At 61.0% G+C, this 13,432-nt stretch overlaps 1 protein-coding gene across 1 annotated transcript in view; it reads right to left on the bottom strand.

Moving 5' to 3' along the window:
- Positions 1–12,383, bottom strand: part of LOC120232336 (collagen alpha-1(II) chain-like) — a 30,479-nt gene extending 18,096 nt beyond the window's left edge. The window contains exons 1-6 of the mRNA XM_039232991.1: positions 12,180–12,383; positions 11,834–11,937; positions 11,535–11,769; positions 8,974–9,165; positions 4,064–4,145; positions 1,399–3,204 (exon numbers count right to left, since the gene is read on the bottom strand). Of these exons, the coding sequence (XP_039088922.1) occupies positions 1,399–3,204; positions 4,064–4,145; positions 8,974–9,165; positions 11,535–11,769; positions 11,834–11,937; positions 12,180–12,383 (2,623 nt within the window). The remainder of the gene's footprint in view (positions 1–1,398; positions 3,205–4,063; positions 4,146–8,973; positions 9,166–11,534; positions 11,770–11,833; positions 11,938–12,179) is intronic.
- Positions 12,384–13,432: the final 1,049 nt, after the last annotated feature.

Genomic DNA, 13,432 nt, shown 5'->3' with positions numbered 1-13,432 from the left:
CCCTACGGTAGGGAAGCCTGGAGCAAGTGCTCCAAGAGACAAGAACCTGGCTCTCTCCAAAAGCCAGAGCCGGCAATAAGGACCACATCCCTTCCACCATATTCTATTGGTCAAGCAGTTGTGGGACCTGCTTCTCCAAGAAAGGAGTGTTCACCTACTGTGGTGACTGCCAGGATGTGAACCTACATCTTTCTGATGCCTTCAAGCCCTCTGGCACAGAGCACTGGGGAGACAAGTGTGCTCAGGCTGGTAGAGTTGTGCCCAGGACTGACCTGCCCAGCCGGCTGGGCCATCTCACAACATTCACCCAAGCTAGAAGGAGTGAGACTCTGAAAGCAGGCATCTCCAAGCACAGCCTGGGGCAGGGGTCTGCTGTCCCCGGAGGTGTGGTGTGATGCCACCCCTTCCACTTCTCCGAGTTCCATCCACGTGGCTCCCAGGGACCGGCCACACTTGTGCACGACCCTGTCGCCGGCCACAGCAGAACTGTGGGATGGGCATCTGTCCCATGTTGGGCTGCTGGTTTCTTTCCATGAGACTTCAGCCCTGCATCGGGAGTTGAAGGGGCCACGTTTATTGCCACGTAGAGAATAGGTGCAGGAGAGAGAAGGGGGCTGAGAGAAGCAGGCAAGACAGACCGACAGTCCTGATGGACCTCTGTGCCCTGACTTCAGTTTCAGGAGCAACCACGGGCTGGCCCTGGAGGGGGGACTCCTAGAGCCTCTTGCTAAATTACCCTTTGCAGTTTCTTGTCTCTGGTCACCAAGAGGGGCCTGATGGAGGCACCCAAACATGCCATGGTGTCCTGGAGATGACACTGGCCTCTTCCCTGGCTTTCCCCTGGCCTCCCAGCCCTCCACCAGCCCACGGCCACCACCACCAGGGAGCCTCCACCATAGACCCGACCTCATCAATGCCCTGCACTCAGCTCCGTGGCAGTCCTTCTGTGCCCTGCTTCTCGTGAAGCTCCTCTGAACAGTTTGCCCCTCTGCCTGTTCTCTCCTGCCTCTGGGCCTCCGTTCATGCACTTCCCTCTATGGAAACTCCTTTCCTCTTTTTCTCCTCTGTTGATTTGTCTTTGTCTGTCATCCCCACCTAATGAGGAAACCGAGGCAGCTTCCACCAGGCAAAAGGCAGAATGTGGGCATGACTGCATCGCCTCGGATCTCATCCCAGCTTTGCCCTTCGCTGTGTGACCTCAGGCAAGCTCCTGAACCCCTCTGGGTCTGGGCTTCCTCATGGCTAGCACACATTGCAGGAAATGATCGCCTGAGTTCAATGTGTCTGGGCGCAGGCAGCTCCGCAAAGCCTGGTGTCTTATCACCATCAGAGCCCTGTGCCCCCCACCCCTCCACCGTGGCTCAGCGAGACACCCCTGGAGGTAGAAACGGGCCTCACCTAGCTCTGTCCCCAGGACCTGATCCTGAGGCCCGCTCAGTGCCCAGTATCCCAGCCCAGCTTGCCCACTGTATCCTGGAGCTCTGCTGGGGGACCCGTCTGCCGAGGGACCCATCTGCTGGGGACCCGTTTGCTGGAGGACCATCTGCTGGGGACCCATCTGCTGGGGGACCCGTCTTCTGGGAGACCTGTCTGCTGTAGGACCCATCTGCTGGGGGATATGTCTGCTGGAGGACCCATCTGCTGGGGGACATGTCCGCTGGGGGACATGTCTAACGGGGGACCATCTGCTGGGGGGCCCATCTGCTGGGGGACATGCCTGCTGGGGGACCCGTCTGCTGGGGGACATGTCTGCTGGGGGACCCGTCTGCTGGGGGACCCGTCTGCTGGGGGACATGTCCGCTGGAGGACCCATCTGCTGGGGGACATGTCCGCTGGGGGACATGTCTGATGGGGGACCCGTCTGCTGGGGGACCATCTGCTGGGGGACCTGCCTGCTGGGGGACATGTCTGCTGGGGTACCCGTCTGCTGGAGGACATGTCTGCTGGAGGACCCATCTGCTGGGGGACATGTCTGCTGGGGGACCCATCTGCTGGGGGACATGTCTGCTGGGGGACCCATCTGCTGGGGGACATGTCTGCTGGGGGACCCATCTGCTGGGGGACATGTCTGCTGGGGGACCCATCTGCTGGGGGACATGTCTGCTGGGGGACCCATCTGCTGGGGGACATGTCTGCTGGGGGACCCATCTGCTGGGGGACATGTCTGCTGGGGGACCCATCTGCTGGGGGACATGTCTGCTGGGGGACCCATCTGCTGGGGGACATGTCTGCTGGGGGACCCATCTGCTGGGGGACATGTCTGCTGGGGGACCCATCTGCTGGGGGACATGTCTGCTGGGGGACCCATCTGCTGGGGGACATGTCTGCTGGGGGACCCATCTGCTGGGGGACATGTCTGCTGGGGGACCCATCTGCTGGGGGACATGTCTGCTGGGGGACCCATCTGCTGGGGGACATGTCTGCTGGGGGACCCATCTGCTGGGGGACATGTCTGCTGGGGGACCCATCTGCTGGGGGACATGTCTGCTGGGGGACCCATCTGCTGGGGGACATGTCTGCTGGGGGACCCATCTGCTGGGGGACATGTCTGCTGGGGGACCCATCTGCTGGGGGACATGTCTGCTGGGGGACCCATCTGCTGGGGGACATGTCTGCTGGGGGACCCATCTGCTGGGGGACATGTCTGCTGGGGGACCCATCTGCTGGGGGACATGTCTGCTGGGGGACCCATCTGCTGGGGGACATGTCTGCTGGGGGACCCATCTGCTGGGGGACATGTCTGCTGGGGGACCCATCTGCTGGGGGACATGTCTGCTGGGGGACCCATCTGCTGGGGGACATGTCTGCTGGGGGACCCATCTGCTGGGGGACATGTCTGCTGGGGGACCCATCTGCTGGGGGACATGTCTGCTGGGGGACCCATCTGCTGGGGGACATGTCTGCTGGGGGACCCATCTGCTGGGGGACATGTCTGCTGGGGGACCCATCTGCTGGGGGACATGTCTGCTGGGGGACCCATCTGCTGGGGGACATGTCTGCTGGGGGACCGTCTGCTGGGGGACATGTCTGCTGGGGACCCATCTGCTGGGGGACATGTCTGCTGGGGGACCCATCTGCTGGGGGACATGTCTGCTGGGGGACCCGTCTGCTGGGGGACCCATCTGCTGGAGGACATGTCTGCTGGGGGACCCATCTGCTGGGGAACATGTCTGCTGGGGGACCCGTCTGCTGGGGGACCATCTGCTGGGGGACATGTCGGCAGGGAGACCCGTTGGCAGGGGACCCGTCTGCTGAGGGACCCATTGGCTGGGGGACATGTCTGCTGGGGGACATGTCAGCACTGCCCCCCTCCAGCCTCCACCCACCCAGCGTGGTAGCCAGAGCGCAGGGTCTCCAGTCACTCTGGAGACCCCTGCTGGCCAGTGCTGGTTACTGCAGGAGGCAGAGTTGCTCACAGCCCCCCAAGTGCCCACCTGAGGCCTGCGGGCACTGTTACCCCCACCCCCACTTCACTGGTAAAGACCCAGGGCCCCAGCTCTTCCAGGTCACCCAGCTGGAAAGCAGCAGAGCCGGGGTTTGGAACCAGGACCGTCTCCCTGGCCCGGGTGCTTCTAACACAGAGCGGTCCTCTCTTCACTCACCGGGGAGGCTCTATGGCCTCTGACTCCCTCCCGCCAAACGCTCCCACCCCCGAGGCTCCATCCACACTTGGGAAACGCCCTCGAGTCACAGCCTTGCCAGGGCATAAACTCAAACTGAGCCTGGCCCAGGGCTGCTAGGAGCTCTTGGGAGGAGAGGGGCGCCGCCGGAGACAAATGGGGTGCTGTCCTGGCGCCACGTTCTGGTGCACAAGTCAGGGCAAAAGTCCCTTCATAAGCACTTGTTGAAAGAATACACGACTGAATAAATGTACTCAGTGACTGGTCTGAAGCTGTCACATCCTAGGCCAACTGGTCAAATATTACTCATCCATCAAACCCTGTTCAGGGTCACCTCTTCCAGGAAGGAAGCATCTCCCCTTCCACATTTTCTTTAGGGCAGAACACAGTACTTGTTAAGATGGGTAAAAGCGCTATGAGAGTTCGGGGGTGGGGGCCCATACTTGCAAAAGCCACAGGGGAGGAAAGGGGGGTATGGCCCTCACGGAAGGCTTCCTGGAGGAAAAGGAGGCCTTTGAGGCTAACCTGGAAAGGAGGGAGAGTATTGGGCCAGGGGACATGTTGAAGGGAAGGGGTGCTAAGGAGGGACGGGGTAAGTGTATTAGTCACCGCAGGCTGTGTAACAAAGAACCACAAACCCGGCGGCTAAAACACCAGGAACGCGTCGTGCTACCCCCTCTGGAGGCCAGAAATCCGAAATCAGGTGTGGGCGGCCCTCGCTCTCGTGGAAGGCTCTGGGAGGGGGTGCTTCCTGCCTCTTCCCAGCCTCTGGTGGTTTCCGGCAGTCGCTGGTGCCCCTTGGCATGGAGACCCTCCAAACTCTGCCCCCACCTTCACATATTCTTCTCCTGTGTGTCTCTGCCCAGACCCCGCCCTCGTAAGCACCGCCGTCATTCGGTTAGGACGCACCCCATTCCAGTCCGACCTCGTCTGAACTTGCTTCCATCTGCAAAGATCTTAGATCCAAATAAGCTAACGTTCATGGGTGCCGGGGATTAGGGCTTGAACATACCTTTTTGGGGGACACAATTCAAGCCACAACAATAAGTCAAGTTGACTCGTTCACATTCGGGAAGTGGGGAGGGGCCTCTGTTTGGGGGGAGCCTGAAGAGAGGAAGCAGGTGAGTGAAGATGCTGGCGATGTAAGTGGGGTGATGCAGAGCGGTGTGCGCGCCCTGGGGTCAGGGCCAGGGCAGGGGGACAGGCCGGGAGGCGGGAGAGACCTTGTGGGATCAGAGCAGCCCCAGGGTTGGGCTCGGGCTCAGGCACAGGCTTCTTGCTCAGCAGTCACTTGCGTCATCTCATGTGACCCTCGGGGCAGCCCCTCCCCCGGGGGGGGTGTTGTCATCGGCTCCGGGTCACAGTCGGGAAACAGTCATGAAGGCAATGCCATCGGCTCAGCGTGCCCAGGTGCGGAGCTGAGGTTAGAACCAGTCTTCACACGAAGCCCATGTGGCCCGTATGGCTGCGCCAGCCAATTGCTGCAGAAGCCAACATTGTGTGTGTGATTTGTGCGCCCGTGCACAGTCACAGCCTGGCTTCCAGAGACAACGGCTGGGAATGGTGGTCTCTTCAGTTTCCGTCTCGTGATTTTGCTTCTACTCTTCCAAGGTGTCACATGCGGGCAGATTATTTTTAAACTTTCTGCTTTGGGGTTTTGTCTCTTTGGCTGAATTTTGAAGGGGATTCGTCAACCTTGGCAGTAGCTCTGGCGCCTGGTGGGGAGGGGGCCGGCCGGGCTGGGCCGCCGACACACACCCACTCACCGGAAACTCCCGAGCCCAGTAAGGTAGGAGATGCCGCCCCGGAGACTCTGGTACCAAGTGTCAGGGGTGGGATATGCACGTGCTGTGCCCTCCTGCGCCCGCAGCTACTCAGGCTTTAGGAGAGTGTGCGTGCACCCCCTTTCAGCTCAGTCTAGGGGGCTTTCCATCCCGAGGGTGGACACCCGAAGCTCTTATTTGAAGGACTGAGTCTGTTTCGTCTGCACATGTGGAGAGTCAGAAGTGGCTGGGCAGTCACCTCTCCCTAGAGCGATCCTCAGCCACCGAGGTGGGGAGAACGCTGCTCTCTGGCCTCCCTTCCCTCCTGGGCCGGCCGGAACGTGACTGACCTGCCAGAGCCCCCTGCTGGGTCAGCACCCACCCCCTGCTCGCGGGCACCCTCGTCTAGGGAGCGCCAGTGGGGGCTCAAACAGAACAGCAACTCGGCACCTTCACTCCAAGGGGTGGGTTCGTAAAGAACATGCTCGCTTCTGTTTTGTTTGTAAATGTTTTATTTTTGAGATTGGGGGGCGGGGTGCAGGGTTGGGAGGATGTGAACAGGCTCCACGCTGTCAGCACAGAGCCCGACACGGGCTTGAACTCCTGAACCCTGAGATCATGACCTGAGCTGGAGTCTGAGGCTTAACCACCTGAGTCACCCAGAGGTCCTGACCGTGCTCGTGTCTTTTTTTTTTTACATAATTTTTTAAACATTTATTCATTTTTGAAAGACAGAGACAGAGCGCAAGCAGGGGTGAGACAGAGAGAGAGGGAGACACAGAATCTGAAGCAGGATCAGGCTCAGAGCTGTCAGCTCAGAGCTTGAACTCAAGAGCTGTAAGATCACCACCTGAGCCGGCTTAACTGCTTAACTGAGCCACCCAAGCACCCCATGTCGTTTTTTTTTATGTTGGTTTATTAGTTTGAGAGAGACAGACACAGTGTGAGTGGGGAAGGAGCAGAGAGGGTGACAGAGAGAACCCCAAGCAGGCCCCACACTCTCAACACAGAGCCCGCTACGGGACTCGAACTCACATGACCTGAGCCGAAACCAAGAGTCTGACGCTTAACCAGCTGAGACCCCCAGGCACCCCCCTGCTCACTTCTTATGACGGCACAACATTTGTTATTTTCGTATATTTACCTGACACCATGTACGTATTCCATGGAGAGCCTTGTACGTATGTCAACTCGCCATGTCGAATGCACGTGTGTGGATGTGCTTAGAGTAAATTCCTAGACGTCGAGGGGTGGGGTGGAAGGGGCGTGCGTTGGGGACTGTGGGCGGTGTGCTCCCCGCCCCCGGTGGAGGCCGGCCTGGCCTAAAGCCCCAGAGAAAGGGCAAATGGACAGAGGAGGTTTTGTTCCCGGGGAGAGGAGGCCTGGCCCCCTGTGATCCGGCTCCCACTAGGGGGCGCACACACCACGCTGTAGGAAGGGCAGGGAGGGCTCCGGGTTCCGGATTTGGGGAAGGTGCCGCCTGAAGCCTGGATTGTCAGAGCAGGCGGATGCACCTAGTTTTCACATGGGGAAACTGATGCACGGGGAGGAGAAGAGCTGTGCCCGCCCACCAGCGCCTGGAAGCTCTGTAGTGCCAAACACCCTCTGAGCTGCTGCCCCTCCCGAAGTGCCCCCTGCACGGCCCTGACCTCCACCTCCTCAGTGCCCTGTCCCAGGACGTGCTGAAGGTGGACAGTGCTGCTGAGTGAACAAATGAGCGTGCGAAGGGATAACCACAGACGCCATGTTCTGGACGGGTGATGGTCAAGAATGGGATCACCCGCCACCACCCCAGGGGTGCTTGGACTCAGGGGCAGGGCCGCCCAGAGGCACCCGGTCCCGTCCCTTTCAATTCCCCACCGACTTGTCCTGGTGTTTTTAATTTGCTAGTTAATGTTGTTGTAATTGGCAAAAAATTAAAAATTGAAATTTTACACCATTGATTTGTTGACTAAGCACTGATAAAATTAATAATCCAATAAGATAAAATTTTGGATTTTGTCTTGCATCTTTACATCGCAGAATGGCGGTTTTAAATGCAAGTACTTGGCTTCGATGCGACTCACCCAAACCATACACTTCATCTTCCAGGGGTCGAACATGCAAATGCATTTTGTTCTGGCAGCAGAGGGGAGCGCTGCACAAACAGGCTGCGGTTTGTGCGTCCCCCGGGCGGGCACCCGTCCCCAGCGCCCACGGAAGTGGGCATGCTTCCCTTGCGCTCCCTGGGGTCCCCCCGAGCCCCCACGCACAGTGGGTCCACGCGCTCAGGCCGCACCCAGGACACCGCAGACACGAAGGCCAGGCCATGAGGAGCGGACGGTCAGAAGGGAGGTGAACGCGGAGAGGAGCCCAGGCCTCCAAGGTTGCTCCTCGCACGTGTCTCTTCCTCCCAAACAGCAACCACTACGTGACGTGAGCTCCTTCCTGGAGCTTTGGCTTTGCTGGGACCAGCTCGGCCCGCGGGAGGGGATGCAGAAGGGCGGGCCGCAGGGGCGGGGCGCGGGCAGAGCTGCGGTCATCCAGGAGGACGGGCTGGGGATCCAGGGTCCCCTGGGCACAGCCACCCATGGGAAGAGCCAGTCGTCTGAAGGGCCCGTTACAGAGGGCTGCGGTGCCCACTGCTAGGGGGCAGAGCGGAGACCCAGCCCTCCTGGGCGAGGACCCTCCCCACGCCCACCCCCGCCCCTCTCCTTGGGCAGGAGGAAGGGTTCACTGCGGGAACCCAGTGCCCGAGCCGCAGCTCCTGACCTTGCAGAAAGGAACAAGTATCAGCAAAGTTCTGCTTAAGCCTGAGCAGCAGGGCAGGAAAAGGGAAGGAAATGAGGCTGCTCTGAGCACCGGGGGAGGGGGGCCAAACCCGGGAGATGGCAACAGTCCCTTCTCACCACGGACAGAGGTCTCTGCCATCAGCCCATTTCACGGTGGGAAGACCGAGGCCCCCTGTGCAGGGAGCTGCTCGGGAGCCCTCTGTCCCTCGCGCCCCACAGCCCTGTCTTCGGCCACAAGCGAGGGAAGGACTGGCCCTCCGGCTCTCCCGGCGCGGTTCTTTCCAGGCCGATCCACAGCTGGGCCGCGTGCAGATGTCACGCTGGTCCTTGGGACCCTAGGGGACTCACAGAGCTGCTCTTGCCCAAAAGCCCCTTCACATCCCTGTGGCCACACCAGATGTGCAATGACAAAGTTTTGAAACCACTGTGAGTTCTTTTTCTCACATTAAAAATTCTATGTAACTATCGCATAAAAAGTTTTTTTAAATAGGCACGAAAGAAAGCAGAACGGCCGGGAACCCGACTGCCCCCAGCAGCACAAATGCTGGGGTCCGTGTTGCTCACCTAGCATAATCCTTCTGAGCGGCCACTCTGTGCCCGGGGTGGGGGTGGGGGTGCGGGGGCGAAGCGAACAGAGTGCTTACTGGGGGCTGACTCAGTACCAAAACACCTCTCATCTACTCACATGCCCCGACAGCATGTCACGGTGCAGCTGTCTACACCAGGGTATCTCCAAATGGCAGGCTTCCGGCACCTTTCCACGTGTGCCGTTTACATGGCGGGGAGGGCACGCGGTCGCAGAGTCCCCACCAGGCCCACCCAGGTGCGAGCCCGTATGGCGGGAGCTGCAGCCCAGCCGCCGGGGTGAGTCCGTGGTGTGCGGTGAGGGGCCCCGGCTCGGCCCCTGGGGTCCTCCAGCTTGTTCGGGGGCCCAAGCGCCGCATCCTCCCACGGGGCCGGCTGCCCTGCGGGTGGGGGCGGGGAGGGCTGGCCCTGCAGGCCCGGGATCCCCTGGGAAGGAGGCAGCGTGTGCTCTCGGCGAGGGGCTGGCCCTAAGCCCACGGCTCCTGTCCGGGGAGGCGTTCTGGTCCTTCGCCGAGACGTGGGAGCAGACGGGGCACGGAGCTTGGCTCCTGCCTGCGGGACAGCCACTCCTCTGGGCTCAGGGGGCTCCGCCTGCCATGTCGCCCGGGGGAATGAATGTATGAATGAGGAATGAATGGGCCCATCGGCCTGGGCTGCGGCAGAAAGGAGAGTGGCTTGCAGGTCCATGCGGCGGGGGGCAAGCCACCCCAGGTCTGGTGTCAGGGGACACCCCAGGTCTGGTGTCAGGGGACACCGGTGCGGGGAGCCTGTCCTCCGGGACCCTGGTCCCATAACTCTGCTTCAGCTGGTCTCGGAATCCGCGCCCGTCATGTGGGCACGATGAGATTTCCCAGTTCGGGAGGGCTGGGGACATGCCCCAAAGGCCCTGGCGCGGCGGCCGGTGCCCCATCCAGGCTCTCTGCCGTTGGCCTCGTCCTCGCCGCCTCCCTCGCCGCCAGGGCCAGACTCCCCGGCCCTGCTGCCTCAGCTGGCGCCAGCTGCTGAGGCCGCATCGGCAGCCCCGAGCCGGGGGTGAAGACAGGAGACAGTGGCCTCCCGGGCCGGGAAAGGCACAGCCCGGTCAGGTGGGGGCTTCCACAGGAGGGCCGGTGACAGCCACAAGACCCGCACCAACCTCCCCACCAGGCCCAGACACGTGCGTGTACAGTACATAGCGACACACACCCGCACCCTCGGATGCAAGTACACACACGCAGGTATGCACACACAGACACACGTGGGCCAGCATGTGTATGCACACGCAATACACAATGACACACCCACACCCTTAGATACAAATATGCACGCGCAGGTATGCACACACAGACACACTCGGGCTGACACACGTATGCACACATGCACACACAGTGACACACACGTGCACCCTTAGATACAAGTACACACGAGCATGCACACAGACACACTCGGGCCGACACACGTGTGTGCACGCACGTACACACGGCGATACACTTACCTGTACACAGAGGTAGGGACGTGCACATGCACAGCACACACACACACACACTGCTCTGCACTTACCGTCCCCAACATACTATTTATTTTCCGTGTTTGCCATGGACTTGGGGCCCAGGAGGCCCCACTTAGCCAGCTCCGGCTGCCGTAGATGGAGGGGGGCCGTGGGGGGACTTACACCAGACATTTATCCTCAGTCGGGAGGCGGGGAGTCGGAGGGCCCGGAGCCCGCAGGGAGGGGTTCAGGCCGAGGGCCCTCCTCCTGGTGCACAGGCTCTTCTCTGGGCTCCACCCTCGTGACCCGATGACCCCTCCGGGGGTGCGGCGGCACCACAGTCTGGGGTGACACAGTGTGCAGCCCCGGACGGCCACGTGCCGGCTGAGAGACCCTGGGAACTACCATGCTTCCCTGGGCCTCAGACGCTCATCTGCAGACAGTAAGATGCCTACATCAGAGTGCCATGCCCGTCACCTGACTGGTAATACACAGAGCGCCTAGAATAGCACCTGTCACTGCACGGCTAACGCCTCATGTGCCCGGCTCCCCCCAGAACCTCAGCCCTACAGAGGCAGGGGTACGTCTCAGCTCCCTACACGCACCCCCACCCCCACCCTGACCAGAGCCTGCGGCCCGGCAGGTGCGCAGTCAGGATTTGGCGAACAAATGATGCGGTCTGCTGGGACTGGCACTGAGAGTGGGAGGGGCCCGGGTAGCCCCAGGCCCAGCCCCATCCGTCGGGAAGTCAGAGCTGACCCAGGGAGGGGGCCGGCCAGACCCTGGGGACCCGGGAACTGGTATGAGAGGCTCTTCCTCTTCCAGGGGCTGGGCGGGGGGGGCTTTGAGGGATGGGGCGGAGCCACCTTTCCCTCCAGAATATTCTGCGTTGCTGAGCCAGGCAGCACTCACCTGGGCCTCAATTCCACTCCCTGCCCCAGCAAGGGCCCAGCCATTCTCGCAGCACCCGGCACCTTCTCTTGGGCTCCAGGCCCCTGTGGCCTGTGCAGCCCTATTGCTGCATCTGGACCAGCTGAGAGCTGGCGCTGGGGGCCCACTCAGCGGGCACGAGAGAACTGGGCGGCCGGCTGGGCTCCAGGCTCAGAGAGCTCCGGCTCAGACCCCAGCCTCACCACAGACCTGCTGGGCGACCCGAGCCGGTTACGCCGCTCCTCGATCGGCCACATAGACCATCCTGCTTGTGTTCATGGGGTTCCCAGCTCCACAAACACCGGCCGGCTCCTGCTGAGCGCCAGGCGCTGTGCGTGGCCCGGGGCTCTGTGCAGCGTGGCTTCATGGCTCGGTGGTTCCCAGCTGTTGGGCTTACGCTCGGTCCCGACGGCTGCCCCTCTGTCCTGGGCTCCAGGCTGTGGGCTCTCTGACCCTCGGAGTCGTCATCTATCTGCCCCGACATTGCTGGACTGGCCCCGTTTCTGTCACCCTGGGTGCTGGTGCCCCCGAGAACGGCCCAGTGCTCTGTGCTCACCGGCAAGGCCCCTGTGGGTCCGCCCACTGCTGTGTCCCCGAGACCCTGCCCTGCCGCACCCTGAGCTGCCTCAGGCCTGGAGCGAAGGTGCAGGAAAGGGCTCCAGTTCCCCCGATTTTCTGCGGTTTCAGCATCCCCACCGCACCGTCACAGGGGACTCGGCTGGGGACAGCAGTGGGCTGGCCCTCGCTCCGTTAGAGGCAGGCTTGGGGGTGGCAGCCAGGTGCGTCTCCCGCGGGTGTCCCTGCAGAGCGTGGGGGTGGGCGGGGCCGGCCCTGTGAATCGCTCCATCTCCCGTTCCCGGGCCCGGAGCTCCCAACACTCACCCGGGCCGAGGCCAGATGCGGACAGTGTTGCAGGTGGCGGGAAGTCTAGGGGACCCCACGGTGGTTAGTGCCTCGTGGGTATCAGCCCCCACACAGAACTGCTCTGATGTGGCCAGAGAGACGGAGACTAAGAGGGGCAGGAGGGTCTAGGATGCCCCACCAAGGGGCTCGCCCGACCCTGGTCCTTCAGGCCTGGGGAGCCGAGGGCTCTGGCTGTATGGACGCTGGGTGGGTGTGGGGAGAAGGTACGGACCACACCATATTTTGTCATCCAGGGAGTGGCAGCGTGGCCCCCCAGGCAGGGGCTGGTCAGCAGGAGGGGGGCCAGGCCCAGGCTGCCCAGAGAACGAGGAGTCTGGCGCATAGTAGGTGCTCAGCAAGGGGGGGATGCCTGATGGCTTGCTAGGTGTCAGGTGCAGTGCCAGGTGCCCTCATGGCCCGTGATGTCGTCTCCAGCCACATGCCAGGTGAGGGCGGAGGGCAGCTGCCTCACCCTCTGGCCCATCACCCTCTGGCTCGTCACCCTCTGGCCCGTCACGTGCTATGTGGCTCTGGGTTACTGGGAGGAGCCAATGAAAGAGTCAGAGACAGAAAGACTGGTAAGGGTCGGGGTAGCACGATTTTAAGCATCTCCGAATCCCACGTTACAAAAAGAACAAGGGGGGGCAGAACCGAAGAACGGCCTTTATGACAAGACTCAGCTAACAATGTCCCCGCGAACCCCAAAATAGATACATGTAGTTACAGCCTTCCCCTGATGTCGCCGTGCCCATGGAAGGCAAAAAGTAGTCTGATTACTGGGGCGCCTGAGTGGCTTAGTTGGTTAAGCGTCTGACTTTCGCTTAGGTCATGATTTCGNAAGGGGCGCCTGGGTGGCTTAGTCGGTTAAGCGTCCGACTTTCGCTTAGGTCATGATCTCGCGGTTCGTGGGTTCGAGCCCCGCGTCGGGCTCTGTGCTGACTGCCAGCTCAGAGCCTGGAGCCTATTTCAGAGTCTGTATCTCCCTCTCTCTCTGACCCTCCCCTGCTCATGCTGTCTCTCTCTCTCTCTCCTAGAAATAAATAAAACATAAAAAAAAATTTAAAATCTGAAAGAAACAAAGATGCAGGTAAAAAGCGCTCCAGAGAACTGGAGAAGGCTAGACCTCGCCTGCCCAAGGTCGACTGGCAAAGAAGACCCAACATGTGAGTAACAGGCGCCCTGCAAGAAAGGGCTCCAGAGAGCACATCATGTATTTGAAAATATATTTTTAAATGTTTATTTATTAGAGAAAGAGAGCACGAGCAGGGGAGGGGCAGAGAGAGAGAATCCCAAGCAGGCTCCGTGCTTTCAGTGCAGAGCCCGGCGTAGGGGCTCCAACTCGCAAACGGAGAGGTCATGCCCTGAGCTGGAATCGAGTCAGATGGTTAACTG

The sequence above is a fragment of the Hyaena hyaena genome, unplaced genomic scaffold (genome assembly GCF_003009895.1).
Source record: "Hyaena hyaena isolate Hyena2069 unplaced genomic scaffold, ASM300989v1 scaffold_69, whole genome shotgun sequence".
Lineage (NCBI taxonomy): Eukaryota > Metazoa > Chordata > Mammalia > Carnivora > Hyaenidae > Hyaena > Hyaena hyaena.
The sequence above is the reverse complement of the archived record's forward strand: the minus strand, read 5'-3'. Positions and strand labels throughout refer to the sequence as shown.